Below are 20534 nucleotides of genomic sequence, written 5' to 3'. Positions count from 1 at the left end.
ACCCATTTGCACCATTGACAGACGAATGTGTGATCATTATTGTCTTGAGGAGGTCTTTGCTGTGTTAAGTTGCTGTTTTTGTTTGCATTGTTGAATTGAGAATATTGTTTAATGCTATCTGATTCAAAACAGAAGAGACTTTATTTGGCTAGCAACACTGTGTTCTCAGTCAGGAATTTAGGGGCCCATTCACACTTTACTATTCTGATGAATGTGTTAATGCAGCCTGTCCAAATAAATGGGCTGCCAGTGCACCAGAATGGACGTGTGTTGTCACTTTACAGATACAACTTGCGTTATACAGCGGCATGATAAAGTTGATGCTGTTTGTTCCCCTTTCTTGTTAGGGCCTATAGATATTGTGTTGCAATGAAACACCTCTTGCACAAAGGATTGTTTTTTGTTTTTTGTGTGTTATCAGGCTTCTTTCACCCCGGTCGAACCTCTCAGGAGTCTGCCTGCACAGCGGGGGATCTGTCTGCTTATCCCCTATGCAACGCAGACCCCGACACAACCCAGTCTCCTCTATGAGCAGGCAGATGTAAATGGGCTGCTTCTCTGTTTACACCTGTCTGCCATCTGATCCACTAGACACAAGGATACGATTGGATGTAAGCAGGTGTAAACAGACATATGTCTGATTGCACCCGCCTCTCCATAGAAGAGAATAGAAGGTGCGATCAGGTCCACCTGAAAAACAGACAGGCAGACCCGATCGGACCGCTAGTGTGAAAGGGGCCTTGAGAAATTGTTTATGTATTAATTGTGAATTTAGCAGATTTCTGTTCCATAAATATGTTCTATCAATGTTTGTCTTTATAGTAGAAAATAATTATAAAAATTAAACAAGCATATTTGTTATAAACGGATGTTTTTGCAGGTGTATTTTATTAGGCTAGCCATACATTATACAATTTTCTTACAATTTTCTGTACAATATTCTTTAAATTTCAACTATGGAATACAAAGCCCTGCCTAATTGGATACAATTGAAAGTGTTATTTAGTTTTGACCTCATATTATTATATGGTTTTTGATAAATCTAACAGAAAATTGTACAAGAAAATTGAACATCTATGGCCAAGCTTAAATGTTTCATAATACCATCTGTTTTAATGTCTTCAGGAATCCACAACGTTTGAGTAGCTGGGGACCAATGAATAGCATTTCTAACTCGCATTGTGGAAATAATAATCGGGATGAAAGGCCACTCAATACGGACTGTGAAATAAACAACAGATCTTCGGTTAATTTAAGAACCTTCAATGTGTCCTCTGCATTAGGTATGCATCATAGACTGCATTGACATTGTCTGTGCTACTTGATATTTCTGACCTTGCAACCAGGTCCTGTCAGAGAGTTAGTCTAGCTACCACTTTGTATGTAGGTCCCTGCAGGCAATCTGCCTTGTGATATAATATTTTATCTTATTTTTTGTAGTTGATTTAAGGGAACATTATGTGCACATTGGGGAGAAACTTGTAAAACTCATAAAAACAGAACTTTTTTTTAACTAAACCAGCAACCCAATGTGTATTTGTTTTTGTCCATATTCTGTTTTTGTAAGTCTGAATTGAAGGAACTAGATCTAATTGCTCATTTTTCAGGGGAGTCCAATCCCAGGTTGTATAGTGATTTTGTATATATTTTCTTTGTATGGTCATTAAAAAAAAAAAAAAAAAAAAAAGAAATGAGGTTTAAAATATGGCAAAATACTCTGTTTACCCATTTTCATCAGCAGATGGGGCTTTTAGGCTCCCTTTTTATATTTTAGGTTTCTCTTATGGGTATACATTAGTAAAATTTTGTACAACCATTTTTAGGAAAATTTGTATGAAAATTCTCAGTACATTTGAATGTTTGAAAGTAGTTCAAGATTTCCTTTGCATTTTTTTTGGAGCGAAATGGACTTACTGAACGAAAATGACATACACTGTTAGAAGTTCATACATTTAAGAAGAAATTTTCATCCTTCTCTAAATTTTCTTGTGACTGAAAATGTCAATTTGAGGTCACCAATGATTCGAAAAATGAATCAATATTTTAGAATGAATGAAATTCTGTAGTGTATACCCAGGTTTAAACTTCTCTAAAATTGTTACACAAACAGTCAAAAAACACATGCACCTGGGAATCAAAGCAGTCTAAAGCCTAGTACACACTGCTAGTTTTTTTCTCTAATCGTCTTCCAGGGCAGCACCTGAGAGATAGGCTCCTCCCACCTGAAACCGGAAACACATTAGTCTACAGTTTAAAAAAAAAAAAAAAAAGTAATTCCTTCTGCCTCAATTTGATTGCGTTTCCTCCGAACCCACAGGAGCTGCATCTGTTTATTTTTTTTCAGTCTTTGTACTATTTGGAAATAAATGTAATATAAATATTACCAACAGCGCATGTCCCAAGGATAAAGGGGGTGAAAAAATAATGAATGATGGTGTTGATGTATATAATAGTAGGCCTGTTAACCAAACCAATACTAAGGTATGTGTGGTTATTGCACGTGTAAAATTCTAGTGCACATATGAATGGTGCTCTATCACTTGTCTGATAGCCAATTTCTATCATAAAAAGTGCATCCTAAATTACTTCCTCAACCAAATGACAATATAAATAAAAAAAGTGCATTTAAACAGTGCTTACAATTAGTGCATATCTGTGCAGTACTTTAAAGATAATAAATGCAATGTTCATAAGACCCTACAACAGTGTCTTATGCCAGGAAATAAAACATATGGAATAAAAGTCTGTTAGACTGGACATGTGTGAAGCATTAAAAGCTTTTTTTCCTGTAAAAGTTGTGAAAATACTGGTGGTATGTGTCCATTATGCAAAAAAAAATAGTCCAAGCAGATCCAACCAATAAATGTTGTGATTGCATCTGATAAAGAACCGTCAGAAGAAAAATCCTCAGATGTGTGCAATGGTGGTGTGCTTTTTGCATCAGTCTCCCTGACCAGCCTCCCCTCCAGCTCAGTGAATCTTGGGCAGTGCGGGTCAAGGGCAGCACATTGGAGCAAGCTGGCCCCCGCCTGAGGTTTTACCCCTACTGAAGGGTCTGCAACCATCCCCTCAGCTGTCAGAATGCCGATGGTATCCCCCTTAGACCGTTCCTGGAGCAGCGTATCTGCTGTGCTAGTTCTGCTAGCCACCTCTTCTGTTTGTCGATGAGGGGGTTGGGGGGGGCCGCCCCCTGCATGGGTGACCTCCCTTATGAGGTGCCCCCTGGTTTCCTTGCACTTTTATCACAGGCCGGCTGCTGGGAGTGTCCTTATCATTGGAGGACCATGATGGCGCCGGGACTGGAACTTCATGTCACTTCCGGTCTGCAGCCATCTTGAGAAAGGCGGAAGTAGAACATCCCCTGTGGTCATTTCTGGCGGCGGTGGCGCGATTTTTGAAAGGGAAAACTCACTGAATGGACAGCAGGCATTTAATCCAGAAACAAAAGAAGTCAAATGCTTCAATGCTTACAAAGAGAAGCGGCCCTAGGATACCAGGAGGTCACAATATAGGTATGTCCACCAACCTGCATGGGGGCAGCTGGGGGTGGGGCTGGAGCTGGGCAAAAGCAGTTAAAAGGTCCCTATGCTGTGGTTCCTTTTTCTGAGACTGACCATGTCGGATGCCTTTCCACCCTGCCCGCAGATCCTGCTGGACAGGACGACTCCAGGGTAAGCCAGAGCACTCTGGAGTTCCTTCTGTCTTTACCTCACTAACAAACGGTTTTTCACTGTTGTGTATGATAACTGTCTGCCTCACTGGGTCCTTTGTGCTTATTTACAAAGACCCCAGAAGAGAAGAAGGCAAAGACCAGTAGCAAGGCATGCGCCTCTTGCGGTCACAGGTTTCCTCCAGAGTGGAAGATACCCCTATGCCAGAAATACATCGATAAAATGGTGGCCAAAGCCACAGGGGTTCCTTTAACCACTTAAGCCCTGGAAGATTTTACCCCCTTCCTGACCAGGGGGTATTTTGCGATTCGGCACTGCGTGACTTTAACGAACAATTGCGCGGTCGTGCGACGCTGTATCTAAACGAATGTGGCGTCCTTTTTTTCCCACAAACAGAGCTTTCTTTTGGTGGTATTTGATCACCTGTGCGATTTTTTTTTTTTGATCACGCGCTATAAACAAAAAAAGAGCGTAAATTTTTCAAAAATAGCAATATTTTTCACATTTTTTTTATATGAAATTCCCCCCCCCCAAAAAAATGTAAAAATCAAAATTTTTTAACATTTTCGGCCAATTTGTTTTATGCTACCTATGTTTGGTAAAAAAAATTGCAAAAAGCGTATTTTGATTGGTTTGCGCAAAAGTTATCTCGTTTACTAACAAAGGGAAAGATTTTTGTTGTTTTTTTTTTTTTTTAACGCGTAATGGCGGCGATCTGCGATTTTTTTTTTTTTTTTGCGGTACTGCGACATTGCGGCGGACAGATCGTACCCTTGACTGACATTTTTGACACTTTTGGGGTTACCAGTGACATTTCTACAGTGAGCAGTGCTATACATATGCACTGTTACTGTAAAAATACACTGGCAGTGAAGGGGTTAACTTTTTTGAAAGGGAGGGGCTATGTGTGTCCCTAGGGGCGTGCTTTCTACTGTGATTGGCTGTGGCTTCAGATGTATGAAGAGTGATCAACGGTTCTACATAGTAGAACCGTATGATCATCCTTCATACACAGGGGAGAATGACAGACAGCTTGTTTACACAAGCCGCCTGACTTTCTCCCTCTCCCCCGCCGATCGCAGAGTGACCAGCGGACATCGGGTCCGCCGGTCACACGCGCGGGGGGGTCCGTGACCACGCGGAAGCGCGCCTCCGGGGGCGAGCGCTGGCTCCCTAGACCCTCACAATCTAGTGACGTAGCCCTACGTCACTTTGCCTGTGAGGGGCTGACTGCCGACGTAGATCGGCGTTAGGCAGTCGGCAAGTGGTTAAGGATATGCTTAATTATTTTCAAAAGGAAATTAAAAGCACGATTGGTCCCCTTCGTACAGCCATAGAAAAACTGGAAGCACCAGCAAGCTCCTGTCAGGCCAGCACTCCATCTAAAAGCAAGGCACCCATCCCTTCTTGCAGTGGGGATTAGGTGGACCAAGCGGAGCAGGGATCCGATGCGGATGACTCTGATTTAGAATCCGAAGGTGGCCTATGCTCCGAGACGGACGACGAGGATCAGCATCAGAGGGCACTCTCTTCCCCCTCAGAGGACACGGATTACTTACTGAGGGCCATAGCAGATACACTGGGTTTTAAAGAGCAGAAAATCGCAGAGCTTTCACTACACAATACAATGTATAAGAGTCTGCAACCAAAAAAAACCCAGAACCTTTCTTATGCATGAGCTCTTTATCCCAGCTGTGATCAAACATAGATATCCATTCAGAGAAGGATACTCAACCCTAGGCGAAGTGCCCTAAGATACCTCCCTCGCCGGAGTCGCAAACATGGCTGATTTAAATGACTCCGGAACTTTGTGATCCCATGGATAAAAAGATTGAGGCACTTCAGAGAAGAGCTTGGGAAGCTACATCCTGTGAATCTAAATCCAGCCATTCGCTTCCACCTGCAAGGCTAGGACCTTATTAGTCTGGCTGACACAGCTGAAAGAGCTACTAGAAGGGGATACGCCAAAGGAGAAACTGGTAAAAAACATACATACTTTAACCAGAGCGGCAGCTTTCCTGGCAAATGTGTCAGTAGTATCCGCAAGGATATCGGCCAGGACCACTGGCTTAATTAATTCAGCTAGGAGAGGCCTTTTGCTGAAGTCATTGGAAGGGGAAATCACCTCTAAAAACAGATTATGCGGCATCCCCTGTTAGGACCCGACTTGGAAACAAACAGTATTGGACAGAACCACAGCCAAAAACAAGGGGTTTTGTCAAACCAAAAAGAGCCAGGGGAAAACACCCTTTCGGCAGTCCAGAAGATTCGATAAGATGGGTCCAAAAAAGCTCTGGACACAAAAAAGGCAACAGAGAATTTATCATCAAGCCTTCCATTACAAAGAACAAAAAACGATGGTGGTCCCTGGGCGGGTGGGCGCTTCTCGCTCACCAGTGGAAGGTAATCATGGAAAACTGTGTTTTTCTTGGTACAGTAGCAGAAGGCTACTCGAAAGCATTTTTCTCTCACCCCCCTAACCAAGTACCCAGGAATTTTCACAGCCACAGTGGATCTGCAGGATGCACATCTACATGTACCGATACAAAAAACATCAAAGATGCCTAAGATTTCCAGTACAAGGCCCGGTTTCCACTCTACATCTTCTATACACAGCTCTGCCGGTTAACATCAGGATCTTCTTAAAGTTTAGGGTCAGAAGCCCTAAAAAAAACCGAAGACAGCAAGTCCTAGAGTAAGGGCCATATCCAGACAAGCTACTATTCTGCGAATCAGCAAACCTACAAAATGCCATTCTACAAAAGAGCATATCTTACCTACAGGGCTTAAGGTAGAGCGTGTACGTAGAAAAGCCGCAACTAATACCAAGGTCCCATGCAGGCTCCTACAGCCCCATATAACACTTCCAGACATGCTGAACCTCCGGTCGCTTGTGCTTATCAACCTCCCGAGCCACAAGGTCATGAAGCAATTCGGCCTGGTTCCAGAAAGTATGAGGTTACAGAACAAAGGTCTGTCTAACAGGGTGATTGACACCATCTTAGCCAGCAGAAAACCAGTGACTAGAGCCATCTTTGAAAAAGTAAGGAAAAAGTTCTTCTTCTGGTGAAAGGTCTTCTGGTACAAGAACAAGGAAGATCCAGACAAGTGGGCTATTCGGGCAATCTTAGCTTTTTTTACAGGAAGGAGCAGACGAGGTAATTTCCCATAACGCTATGAAGGTTCAAGTGGCACCCTTATCTTCCCACCTAGATATTAGGCTGGCGGAAGACACGCTCATAAGATTCCTTCTCTCATTAAGAAAAGCCACACCTATGAAGTTCAGCAGAGCTCCAACATAGGACCTCTCTATGGTACTCAAAGGATTCCTTTTGGCACCCTTTGAGCCACTGGAGGAAAGTTCGAACAGATACCTTACACTAACAGTACTCGCGGTGGCACTGGTATCGGCAAGAAGAGTCAGTGAAATTTCAGGCCCTATCCATGATAGAACCTTACTGTTTAATTTGGTCAGATAAAATTATTTTTACACCAGACCCAGCCTTCCTACCAAAAGTTTCTTCAACTTTCCACAGAACTCAGGAGGTGGTTATTCCTTCCCTTGCAAATTCAATGGACAGCAGGAAAAGAGTTAATTACAACAAGCTAGATGTAAGAAAGATCCTGATAGCTTACCTCGAGAGAACTAAAGAGTGGTGGAAAACAACCACTATATTCATCCTTCATGTATGAGTGAACAAAGTAAAGTCATAAAGTACGATAGCCAGATGGATAATGCTTACTTTTTAGACAGTCTACCAAGCACTAAACCTTGCCCCACACAGTGGAATCACGGCCCACTTGACCAGAGCTTGGGCATCATCAAGTGCAGAAAGAGCCGGGGCAACACCGGAGCAGACCTGCAGGACAGCGACATGGTCGATCTTCAATACCTTTGCAAGGCATTACCGCATCGACCAGCTTTTCAGTCAGGACCAGATATTTGGTCGCGAGGTGCTCCAGACTTTTTCCCCTCCCTAGTAAGTATTGCTTGTGACATCCTCTCAGGTGCTGCCCTGGAAGACGATTAGAGAAAACAGTTAGGTTCCTAGTAACCCTTTTTCTAAAAAGTCTTCCAGGGCGGCATCCGTTCCAACCCTAAAACCTAAAAGGGGTTTTGTGGATTCAAAAACTTGATGGTTTCTCCGGTACTTTGATATTACTGAGGCAGAAGGTATGACTTTTTTTTTTTTTTTATAATGATGGGCTAATGTGCTTCTTGTTTCAGGTGGGAGGAGCCTATCTCTCAGGCGCTGCCCTGGAAGACTTCTTAGAAAAAGAGTTACCAGATACCTAACACTGTTTGGTTTTTTTTTTTTAACCCAGCATGGCAAAACAAAACAAAAAAAAAAAAAAATGAGCAGCTCAAGAGGAGCCGCTGACTTACTATCAATGATACAGCGACCTCCCCTATTATAATTTTTAATATTATACAGGATTTATAAAGCGCCAAGAGTTTTTACACAGCGCTTTACAATTACAAAGGGAGACAATACAGTTACAATACAATAAATTACAAGAGGATTAAGAAAGACCTGCTCAGAAGAGCTCATAATCTAAAAGGGTGAGACAGGTGGTACAAAAGGTTGTAACTGTGGGGAAAGAGCTGATGGAAGAGGTAAAAGATTAGTTGGAGATGTGTTAGACTTCACCGAAGAGATTAGTTTTCAGGGATCGCCTGAAGGCAGCTAGAGTAGGAGATAGCCAGACAGGTTGGGGTAGAGCGTTCCAGAGGATGGGAGAGGCTCTGGAAAAATCCCTGACACTAGCATGGGAGGAGGCAAGGGAGCTTAAGAGTAGGTGGTCTTGAGATGAGCGGAGAAGATTGGGTGATATTCGGAGCTAAGTTTGGTGATGTAGCTCGGGGCAGATTTGTGAATGACTTTGTTGTGATTAGTATTTTGAATTTAATTTGCTGGGCGATCGGGAGCCAGTGAAGAGATTGGCATAGAGGGGTGGTAGACGCTGAGCAGTTGGTAAGGTGGATAAGCCTGGCGGCAGCATTAATGATAGACTGAGGAAGGGATATCCTATGGAGAGGTAGGCCTAGGAAAGGGAGTTGCAATAGTCGAGGCGAGAGATACTAAGGGAGTTAATGAATAGCTTGGTGGTTTCATTTGTTAAAAAGGGGCGAATTGTGTTCTGACAGAGGATTGGCTGAGAGCGCTGATCGGGAGCCGTTCGGCCCACCTTTTTCGGTCATGCCACTTCAACAGAAGCCAGCCGAATGGCCAAAATCATATATTACTATTCTGTCATTTTAGGAAAATTAATATTATATAGTACAAGCTGACCCCTGAGGCCCTAGCCTAATGCAATTTCATCATACAAAAGCAATAAATACAATTTGAGCACCTATGTAGAAAATAATATAACCCCGAACAATAACAATATGCATTCAAAGTTGCACAATCATCGTACCCAGTAGTAAGACGCATCTGCAAGTGTATATAACAATCTATGGGAACAAGTCTGTCTATTAATGTCTACAACTTGATTGGTAAATTATACCTCACTGTTTCAACACTTTTGTTGTATTATTATTATTATTATTATTATTATTATTCAGGATTTCTATAGCGCCAGCAGTTTACGCAGCGCTTTACAATGTTAGAGGGAGACAATACAGTTACAATACAATAAAATACAAGAGGATTAAGAGGGCCCTGCTCAGAAGAGCTTACAATCTAATGGGGTGGGGCAGGTGTTACAAGAGGTTGTAACAGTAGTGAATGAGCTGATGGAAGATTAGTTGGCGGTGTGATAGGCTTCCCTGAAGATATGAGTTTTCAGGGATCGCCTGAAAGCAGCTAGAGTAGGAGATAGCCGTACAGGTTGAGGTAGAGCATTCCAGAGGATGGGAGAGGCCCTGGAGAAATCCTGGAGACGAGCATGGGAAGAGGAGACAAGGGAGCTTGAGAGTAGGAGGTCTTGAGAGGAGCGGAGAGGACGGTTTGGGTGATATTTGGAGACAAGATTGGTGATGTAGCTCGGGGCAGAGTTGTGAATGGCTTTGTATGTTATGGTTAGTATTTTGAATTTAATTTGCTGGGCAATCGGGAGCCAGTGTAGGGATTGGCAGAGAGGAGAGGCAGACACTGAGCGGTTGGTAAGGTGGATAAGCCTGGCAGCAGCATTCATGATGGACTGAAGAGGGGATAGCCTAATGAAGTGGTAGGCCTAGGTTGTACTTGTGTTGTACTTAAAACGGAGCTCCACATAAAAGGTTAAGCTCTACTTGTTTGCACCCTCACCTGCCACATTTGGCACTTTTTGGGCTAAGCGGGTACCTGGTTTTGACAGTTACCTGCTTCCACTTCTGGGTAAGATTGCCGCGGTGATCTAAGAGTATTTCCGGCCCCTCCTCCTCCCTCCTGCTGCATTCTGGGACACACAGGTCCCAGAAGACGGGAAAAAAAACATTCAGAAACCGCAGCGTGACTCACGCATGTGCAGTAGGAAACACGCTGTGAAGCCACACGGATTCTCTTCCTGTTTCCCTTAATACAGATGCTTGCACCCAAAGCCAATTGAAGAATCGGATGGTGGTGCAGGCATTGCGGGAACAGATAAGTGTCCTTATATTAAAAGTCAGCAGGTACATTATTTATAGTTGCTGACTTTTTTTTAATTTTTTTTTTTTTTTTTGGGAGCCTGGAGCTCCTCTTTATTCACAACTAACAAGCTTGCCAAATGCACTTTCATGGCTGTGAATGCAGAATAAACTATGCATTCTCAATGAAAGTCATAAAACACTTGAGTCTGCTGGTGGCACTGCTGGGTAAGTATACTGTATAGCAGGGATCCTCAAACTACAGCCCTCCAGCTGTTGTAGAACTACACATCCCATGAGGCATTGTAAAACTCTGACATTCACAGACAAGACTAGGCATGATGGGAATTGTAGTTCCTGAACAACTGGAGGGCCAGAGTTTGAAGACCCCTGATGTATAGCTTAGTATTGTCGCCACTTAATTACTTGTCCCCCCCCCCCCCCCCCCAGGCCAATTCAGACACTTCTCACGTACATTTAAAAATCAGCAATTTTTTTGCTAGAAAAACTACTTAAAACCCCAAACATTATATATTTTTTGAAAGCAGGGACCCTGGAGATAATCATGGTGTTTGTTGCAATTTTTTATGTTGCATGATATTTGTACAGCCATTTTTAAAAAAAAAAAAATTTGCAAAAATTACACTATAATGAATTTTAGTGCACGCATACACAAAATAATATCCCATTTTTTTTTTTTTTTTTTTGTTAAAGTATCAAGATGATGTTATGCTGAGTAAATAGATAGCAAACATGTCACATTTTAAAATTGCACAGACTTGGGTACCTAAAAAGCTCCGTAGCCTGAATTTTAAAAGCCTGTACAGGTTACCAGTTTAGAGTTACACAGGAGGTCTGGAATTATTGCTCTCGTTCAGACGTTTGTGGTGATATCTCACATGTGTGTTGCGATAAAGGTTTACATATGCTTGTGGAATGATCAGATGCTGTACAAGCTGGATACAGATTGTAAACAACAGAAACCCGAAGTGACAAACTCCTCGTCACTTCTGGTTTCTTACATCACAGAGGTGAGGCGGGTACGATTGTACCTTCCTTCCCCCCCTCCTCTCCTCAGCACACTGAGCTGCAGCGATCCTGGCCTCCCCGATTTGCGGTAGGCAGTGGTGGGAGGGGGCCCTCTTTGCGCCCTGTGAAAGCAATCTGGCAGCTGTAGAACCACTCGGATCACTTCTACAGAGAAGTTTATCACTAGCTGAAAATTTTGGTACGGGAATAATGGCTTCAGCTGTAGCCATTATCCCAGAACAGCTACTTAAAACCTGACATACAGGTACCGTCTTAAGGGGTAAAGTGGTAAAAATGGTATCAGTAACTAAAGATGTAGAAAATAACCACATTGTGGAAATGCTCTAACACAATCTCCGTAGAACTTGAATAAATATGAACGTATGTCACTTCACATTGCTAATGGCTGCTAACAGCATTCAAAGGCATAACTCATAGTCAGAACTTAGGTGACATAATCAATGTTATAGGTGCATGTAGTCCTCAAGATAGAAGGTGGCTAAGTTTGTTTAAATAGTTTGTCTGACATAAACCTAAATTAGTCTACAATTAAATTCCAGGTAAATCTGAGCTTGTAAATCAAAGGTTACCTTTAAGAAAATGTAGCTGAATCATAAAATGTTTGACTTTTGGCAAAATCCTTGTTTTCTGGTAGTGGTCAGAACAATCTTCATTTCATGTTCATTTTTTGCATTGCTTCGGTTCAGTTCATTTGTCCACTGTATAATGAACATTTGCCATAATTACCATTATTTGAAACCAACTAGAAAAAAAAAAAAAGTTGAATTGAGATTTTTTTGAGTCAAGACTTTCTCTCTTGTTGTAGAATGCTTGTACAATAGGGAATCTAGAGGTGAAGAGCAACATCGCAATGTTGATCTGAATGATGAAGAGGATGATGCAGATGATGATGCAGATGATGACGCAGATGATGATGCAGATGATGACGCAGATGATGACCAGGACAGTGTGGTTTCTCTATCAAGTCGGAGCAGTGTCACCGAAGAGACCCAAACTGCTGAATATGAGGAAAAATTTAACCGTCTTATAGCAGCCAAGCACAAACTTAAACAACTTCAGGATCTTATTGCAATGGTATGTTTATATTTATGATTATTTCAGATGTATCCGTGGGAAGGGCAAAGTCTTAGTGCCGGTTCACACTTCTGCGGATGCGCTGATCGCATGTCATTCAGAGCGCACTGCTCCTTCATTACATGCAATCTCCTGTGCGGATGCAAATTCAGCCATACACTTTGTATGGCTGAATTCGCAGTGCATCCGCAGCAAACACGCACATGAGGCATTTTTTGAGCCTCCTCAGAATCGGATCGCACAGTGGTTTACACTTGTGTGATCAGATTCTGTGCGAACTGTCAGATCGCACTGCGATATGCGATAAAAACTGAGGTGTCGTTAACATTTAATTGACACCCCCTGCATATCGCATATGGCAGTGTGAACTGCCAGATGCGCTGATGCGATGCAGGATCACGCTGCATATTTGCAGCGTTCCTGCATCGCACAAATGTGAACCGAGCCTTATATCATATCTGTAGAGGGTAAGAGTAGGCATGTTGCAGAACACAATCAAACAAGAAAGGGGTTTGTTATCAGTGAGGCAGTTTTTATGACTCCGGCAAACTGAAATGTGCATGTTAAGTGTGTATTAACCACATCATTGTTAAACTTTGCACTGTCTAACCACTTGAGGACCAGGCCTATTTCTGACACCTGTTTTTTCCAAGTTAAAATCAATGTTTTTTGCTAGAAAATGACTTGGAACCCCCAAAAATGATATACATTTTTTAGCAAAAAATGGGGAACAATACATTTCACTGCATTTAAAAATAACTAAACCGTAAAATTAGCCCAATTTTTTTCTAGAATGTGAAAGCTAATGTTTCGCCGAGTAAACAGATACCCAACATGTCATGCTTCAAAATTGCGCATGCTCGTGGAATGGCAACAAATATTGGTACTTAAAGATCTCCATAGGTGACATTTTTAAAATTTTAACAGGTTACCAGTTTAGAGGTACATAGGAGGTCTAGGGTTAGAATTATTGCTCTCGCTTTAACGATCGCGGCGGTACCTCACGCGTTGTTTGAACCCCTTTTTACATATGTGGGCACGACTTGCGTATGCCTTCGTTTCTGTGCGCGAGCTCGGAGGAACCGGGCGCTTTAAATTTTTCTTTCCTATTTATTTTACCTTTACTTTTATTTTTACGTTGTCCCTTTTTAACATTTTTTTTTTTTTGTTAACTTTTATTCCTATTACAAGGAATGTAAACATCCTTTGTAATAGAAATAAGCAGGACAGGTCCCTTTTTAATGTGAGCTCTGGGGTCAAAAAGACCTTAGATCTCACATCTACAGTAAAAAGCAAAAACAAAAATTGAAAAAAAAAAAAGTTTCTCTCATGTCCTCTGACAGTCGCAGCCCGTTCAGTATGCCTTCACAAGGGGGTAATGGCGCCCTCTGCAGGAGTAAGCTAGGCAGTGAAAGGATTAGCAAAAACTTTAACACTGAGACACACCTCTAGGGGCCGTCCCTCAGGCACTACCTAGACACACTACTAGACAGTACTGTTCTCCAGTTTCTTGCTGCCTAGCGTCACGAGTAAGTCTAGGTCTTCCCAGCTGGGACATATGTCTTAGTTTTTTCCTTTTAAAAAAAAAACAAAAAACTATTTTTTTTCTTTTTATTTCTTTCCTCACTCACTATCACTAGTCAGAGGGATCCCTGGGGGACTACAAGCTACAGCAGAGCTGGGCCTCGCACTGGATAATATAGATCCTTACGGTGTCCCAGCCTCCCAATGAGCGTCGTAGGTCATGGGTACGCCTAGGCCTCGCCACGACAGTGCCCCTGAGGACGGGGACGAGCCTGCAGAGAATCCATCTTTGCCGGGATGTATCAACTCCGGAACGCCCGTGTGTTGCTAGCATCCCTTCCTGGCTGACAGCACCCCCACTCGGAGAGGAGCCCACGGTCCGTGGTATGGTGAGTGATGCTTCCCCGCTGTACCCGGAACTGTTGTCTGTGGGGGTTTTATGCAGGCCCACTCCTAGGGGAAGGCAGAAAAATGCGGTCTCTGCAGTGTCCCCCTCCCTGGCTTTTTTGGGCAGCCCCTACCTCCCTGCCCCCGCTGGGGGCTCTATGTGGTGCACACTGCCTGGATGGGGGGGGGGGGGGTGGGGGCTTGTTGCATGTCTGGGGGGTGCCTCTGAGGTGTCCCCTCCGGTTCCTGGGTTTGCGCTGACTTGGCACCGTTCGATCGGCCGCCATTTTGGGTGAGGACAGGCTATCTGGCTTCCTTGTGTGGGCAGCAGCCATTTTCTGTCCTTTGGCACCAGTTCGGGCGCCATCTTCGTTATGGGTGGCCGCTTAGTAAGGGCAGCAGTAATTTTGTGAGTACTTCCTCCCATTTACTTTTAATAGGCATCCATTACTTTGTGGCTCAGGGCATAGATCGGCCTCTAGTGCGTGAGGTCACTTCCTTTTCACTTCTCCCTTCACTGCAGCAGCATGTGGGAGGTCTGGTACAGTACACTGTGGGGCTGTTTTTCGGGCTTTTCCCTACAAACTGTACATTCTGTTAATATACAATAGAATATAGTAATATATATAGGTATATATAATAGGTATTTCGAATTGGAGTAGTCCGACTTGTGAGAGGGGGTTGTTATGACCTTCCCGGTCAGAGAAAACGCCCCTTAGAAACCGCTGTCCTGAACAGGAGATTATTATTGCTGGAATTTGTTTGAAGCTGTTTTACCACAACCCTCAGGTGAGAGGCTTGTATCTCTGGTGGAGGATTACACAGATTGAAAGCACTTTTTTTTCCTGTGTGCCATTACAGCACTGAGCACCTTCATTGGATTTCCTATTGGACTTTTTATCACCCTCATACATTTTAGACATTGATTGTGCTAATTTTAGACTCTGGTTTATCCATTGATCTGTTTTTAACCTTTTAAGCGCTGCACTTTTCTATTGTATATTGTTCCTTGGGTTTTTATCTATTTTACCTATGTGTTAGCTGCTATTTATTTATTTTATTTTATTTTTATGTTGTGCGTGCGCTGATATAACTTTGTTTTTACATTCTGTTAATATATCAGTTTTAAAGGGGTCTCCACCGGCTCTGCAGATTTGCGGTGTGGACCGCGGGAACCGACGATTTTAAAGGGCCAGTGTTTTAAAAAAAATTTTTTATTGCTAAATGGAGTCCCAAGACAACAATTTCCCGGAGACCTGGTTGGGGCTTCAGGAACTCCTGAATCCTCTTCCATGGCCTCCATATCTGCTGCACTTGCGACCTTGGTGTCCAAGGTTGATCTGCTGATGTCTGAACGCACTACTCGAAAATGGCCGATGTCTTCTGATTCAGAGCCTGATTTGTTTGCCACGGACAACATCCCCCCGAAGGGTCCCTGTCCTCATATTTGGATAGGGAGGAAGAGTTGTTCTCCTCCACTGCGGCGCGGGAACGCGCTATTGTGGATGCACTTATTAGCTCCGTCAAGGAGACTTTAAATCTTGATGACAAGCCCACCCAGTCAGGTAAGCGGGTGTCCTTCAGGTCCTGCAAAGCCCAGAAGTCGGGTCAGGTTTTTTAAGAGTACCCTTTTGCCCCAAGCCTCTAAGGGAAAATCCTTCAAGGCCTTGGTGGGGTCCTTATTTCAAAGCTTATCCTGGGTCCTTTCATGCCTCTGGGGCACAGGAAAAGGGTAAATCCTTCAAGGCCTCAGGTGGTCACAAGAAGCCATGGTCCGGGAAGCCCAGGGCTGGTCAGTCCGGTGCGGCGGCCCAGTCTTCCTCCGCCTGAAGGGTCGCCCTCACCTGTTTCAGGGGTGAGGGGGACGTCTGTGTTACATTCAGGAACCCTGGTTGGCCCAGGACAGGTGGGTTCACAAACTGATTTGTTCAGGGTACAAGATTGAATTTCAATCTCTCCCGCAGACAGGTTCTTTCCATCAAATCTCCGTCTGGCTCCCGATCGTTTAAAAGATCTCAAGGGGGCGGTGCAAGATCTTCTTGCCCAAGGCATTTTTGTGCCGGTCCCTCAGCGGGACAGGTTTTACGGGTTCTATTCCAACGTGTTCACGGTGCCCAGAAAAGAGGGAACAGTACATCCAATTCTGGACCTCAAGTATCTGAACCACTTTGTGCAGGTGCAGACGTTCCCGATGGAATCCATCTGGTCGGTGGTGGCATCGTTGAGTCCGGGGGACTTTCTGGCCTCCATCGACTTCCGAAAAATTCAGTTTTTATTATTTATTATTTTTTTATTTTATTTTTTTATTTTTTTTATCAGTTATTATTATTTTATTTTATTCCAACATTTCATTTTGCTGACGTGTCTGTGGTAATATGCATTAAAACTTATCCTGTTCTCCTTGTATTGCTTCCTTTTGGGTTTCTTCTTTTCCTGTTTCAAGCTGGCCACACCAGGGCATGGAAGCAAATCCATGACAGCGTGGTCCGTTTTTTGCTTCTTTGCATTCTCCTTGGGAGCACAGCCTGTCTGTACTCCAATGGTCAGACTTCTTCTGATCTGCCCCCTGCACAGCTCTTCACCAGGAAGGTCAATGTATTCTGTTTTTCTGCCTACTGCTGAGACATTCCATTGCCCAGCTTGTCACAATGTGTTCCTGTCATTGCATTTTGCACTCATCTGTTTACTTTAAGGTGTTTAGTTAATTTTCTTGCTAAAGCAGTCACCGTAAAAACACTTGTCTCCTATGAGTTGCAGACTGAGACTCTCTCTACAGAAGCATTTCACCACCTCTGGTTTTAGATCCACTGTTGCCTAGCCAGTAAAGCCAAAGGGACACATGTAACCAAGCAAGTCTGTGCTTGGTTAGATGGTGTGAAGGTCAGGGGAGACATTGGGGTCTTTTAGACCCCTAATGTCTCCAAAAATAGTACCTGTCCCCTGTTCAGTGCTATCATATAGGGGTTTATTAACCCCTTGTGATTAGCAATCAAGTAAAAAATAAATAAAAGAAAACAAGTTGTAAAAAAATTATCATAAAATGTGTTAAAATTATTTTTTTTAATTGTTGGGCCCTGTTGCCCCACACAAGCGCAAACACACGCAAATGTAAACTGTGGTGCAAGCTTAATTTAAAGCATCCTCCTGTGGAGATTTTTGGTTACCATAATTTTTTGTGACATCACGGGTGTACTCATTTTTAAGACTTGCCATGTTTGGTATCTTTTAACTCAATGCAACCTCATTTTTTATATTTTATTAAAAAATGGCTATTATATTCTGTGTGTTCACACTTGAATTGATTTAAAAAAAATTTCAAAATAAATTTTGTTTAAAAAGACAGTTGCGCAAATATGTGACAGAAAATTTTAACTATCCTATTTTTCTTCAAAAGGCCCTTTCGTTTCAGAAAATATATAATCTTCTGGGGAATAAGTATAAATATAAAAGTAGTAAAAATTTGTTCTAAAGTTGAACTGGTTAAAGTGACAGAATCTCTTTAAAGTATATCTGTATGTATTTTCTCTTTGCTTAGTATGATGGTGATACAGAGTCTGAAACAATGGCAGCTGAGAGACCTCCCAATAGAGGTCATTCCTTACCAGAGGAAGCAAACCCTATACAGCAACCAAATAACATACGACCCAATGTGCCTAAAACACAAAAGGATGTAGCTCTTAAAGAACAAGCAAGGTAATTCATGTTTATATTTTGTGTAAAGTCAACTTTACTGGTACTCCATGCTAAGCATTTATTTATTGCAGGGAGAAATTTTATGAATCTAAGCTGCTGCAGCAACAGAAGGAGCTGAAACAGTTACAGGAAGAAAGGAAGAAGCTTATTGAAATTCAAGAAAAAATTCAAACTTTAAGAAAGGCATGCCCTGATCTACAGGTTAGTAAAATACAAAATGGGTTTGTGGAGAGTTTTCTATCTGCACTGTGATCTACACAATTAGAAAAAAAAAACATGGATCATGAGTGGGCTGAGCATATTTGTGTCATACTCCTTGTCCTCAATTGTGTGCAGCTGTATAGATCATCAATACTGACACATTTGCCTCAAGGGTTATTTTACCTCTACATTCTAAGTAGCTTAAAAACCATTATGAAGGGTAGATAAAAAATCATCATCCTGCATATAGGCCAGAACAGATGGCATGTTGAGTAGCTCAAAGCTATATAGTCCTTGCTTCCCCACAAATTCACACATGGACCGTGTGGACACTTCTCATTCATCCTTCCATTGGAGGTTGCTTGTTGTAAATTGACGTGTTGAATTGTGAGAACTGTAGTTCTCATTCATTCTCCCAATTGCAAATTAGTTGTAAATTATTGCATTTAATTGTAAACGTAGTTAAATCACTAGGCACTGATCTTCAGCGCCCAGATCACTTGGGCAAAGCAGGAAATACATCTTTGTATCTTTTGAAAATTACCCTAAAACACATTATATCTAAACTAAACAGGTAAGCAAGTTGTTAAAAAAAAAAAATAAAAAATACTTTGCTCATGCTAATTGGTATCTGTTGTAGGGTTATAGCTTACCACCTCCAACTTGAGACTTTCGCCTCTTCCTTTACTGCGTTGTACACCTTAATGGCTAGCTATTCAGTTGCTGATCTTGACTGTTTTTTTTTTGCCAATCTTGCTTTCACGGAACTGAAGTCTAGCGCCTGAGGCTCCCTTGACAGTGGAGTATTCCCTCCAACTGGTAAGCAACCTTCCAATTTACAGTTAGCTGCCCCCCTTTTGCACATCTTTAAAGAGGCCTTTGATACCAGAATACTTCCCGATTCAATGAAAGAAGCCCTGATAGTCCTCATTGAAACAAGACAAAGATCACACAAAATGTGATTCCTACCTGCCTAGCTCAATAATTAATACAGATTTTAAAATATTGGGCAAAATGTTCGCTTTATGTCTCAAAAAATTTGTTGAGGATCTGATAAGCTCTGACCAGGCAGGATTTATACACAATAGATCCACCTGTATTAATATCCACCGATTTATTCACCAATGAACAATATCCACATCAACTTATGGAGAGCCGACCCGTTTTATCCCTGGATACCCACAAGGCCTTTGATAGTGTTGAGTGGCCTTACCTTCTTTTCATCCTGCGTAAATTTGGTTTCAGCCCTAGGTTTCTTGCCTGGGTGATTATTCTGTATACCTCCCCTCTAGTGAGAATTTGAGTCAATACCTCTACTTCTGAACCATATCCCTTTTATGCAGATGACACCCTATTCTATTTGGAAGGTACCAGTCTCTCTAATTAGCACCTTCTAATATTGGTGTGCAGTAGAAAACCAGCACTGCAAGTTTGCACCACTTCCCTTTGGTTTGGCATCTGCACTTCGGGTGTTCACCAACATTCTGATACCGGTACTGGTGCTTCTCATATCTCAGGGATCTCAACTGTGAAGTACCCAGCCTGTTTGCTTCTTCAGATTACTTTGGACCTGGAATATGATGATCTGATCAAGATTCAGACCTTGGAGGAATTTCAATTGATCCTAAATTTGCGCAAGTCTGCCCTACTCCCCTGATATCACTTAGACCAGTGGTACTCAACTCAGGTCCTCAGGGCCCACTAACAGGCCAGATTTTAGGTATTACCTTGGGGAGATGCAGACTAGAGTACTGCAATCACTGAGCAGCAAATTATATCACCTGGGATGTATTTTAGTTATCTTGCAAACCTGGCCTGTTAGTGGGCCCTGAGGACCAGGGTTGAGGACCACTGGCTTAGACTATCGGGATACTAAAAAAGAGTTTTTCTTCCACTGGAAAAGCTCTAGCGGAAGCTCCATTTCCACATTTCCTGAGAGTCCTAGGTCTCATAGTTGCTTCCTTCGAAGCAATAGTTTATGCCCAACATCACACCAGAGCAGTACAGAGGAAGATTCTGATGAAATGCAAAAAGCATCTGAATTCTCGGGCACAAAGACACTCCTCGAGGTCAGCTCATCTGTATGTAAGCCTCTCATTCCACACAACGAGGTTTTGGTCAGGTTCGCAGCCGCAGAGCACTTCACATAGAAAAATTAATGAAACTCACTGAAATGCATAGAAACTTCATACAGGTTTGTTGATAATCCATTAGTACACAGATTATCACAGCTACAGAGGTAGGGAATAGCATTTGCGCATTTCACACAGACAGGCGCTTCGTCTGAATTCTCTGGACAGGACCGTTCAACTTTCCCATCAAGTGCCTGCTTACTATGCTCCTTGCTAAAGGTTGGTTGGAACACCCTTTCTCGACCTCTG

At 42.6% G+C, this 20534-nt stretch overlaps 1 protein-coding gene across 1 annotated transcript in view; it reads left to right on the top strand.

Annotated features, from left to right (window-relative positions):
• The window catches only part of PCM1 (pericentriolar material 1), a 311695-nt gene that overhangs the window by 120935 nt on the left and 170226 nt on the right, over positions 1-20534 (top strand). Inside the window, exons 12-15 of the mRNA XM_082243082.1 lie at positions 1126-1283; positions 12080-12348; positions 17795-17952; positions 18024-18153. Coding sequence (XP_082099208.1) covers positions 1126-1283; positions 12080-12348; positions 17795-17952; positions 18024-18153 — 715 coding nt within the window. The remainder of the gene's footprint in view (positions 1-1125; positions 1284-12079; positions 12349-17794; positions 17953-18023; positions 18154-20534) is intronic.

This window comes from Pelophylax lessonae (assembly GCF_965119305.1).
Source record: "Pelophylax lessonae genome assembly, chromosome: 1".
Classification (NCBI taxonomy): domain Eukaryota; kingdom Metazoa; phylum Chordata; class Amphibia; order Anura; family Ranidae; genus Pelophylax; species Pelophylax lessonae.
Note: the sequence above shows the minus strand (reverse complement) of the source record. Positions and strands in the feature narration are given on the sequence as shown.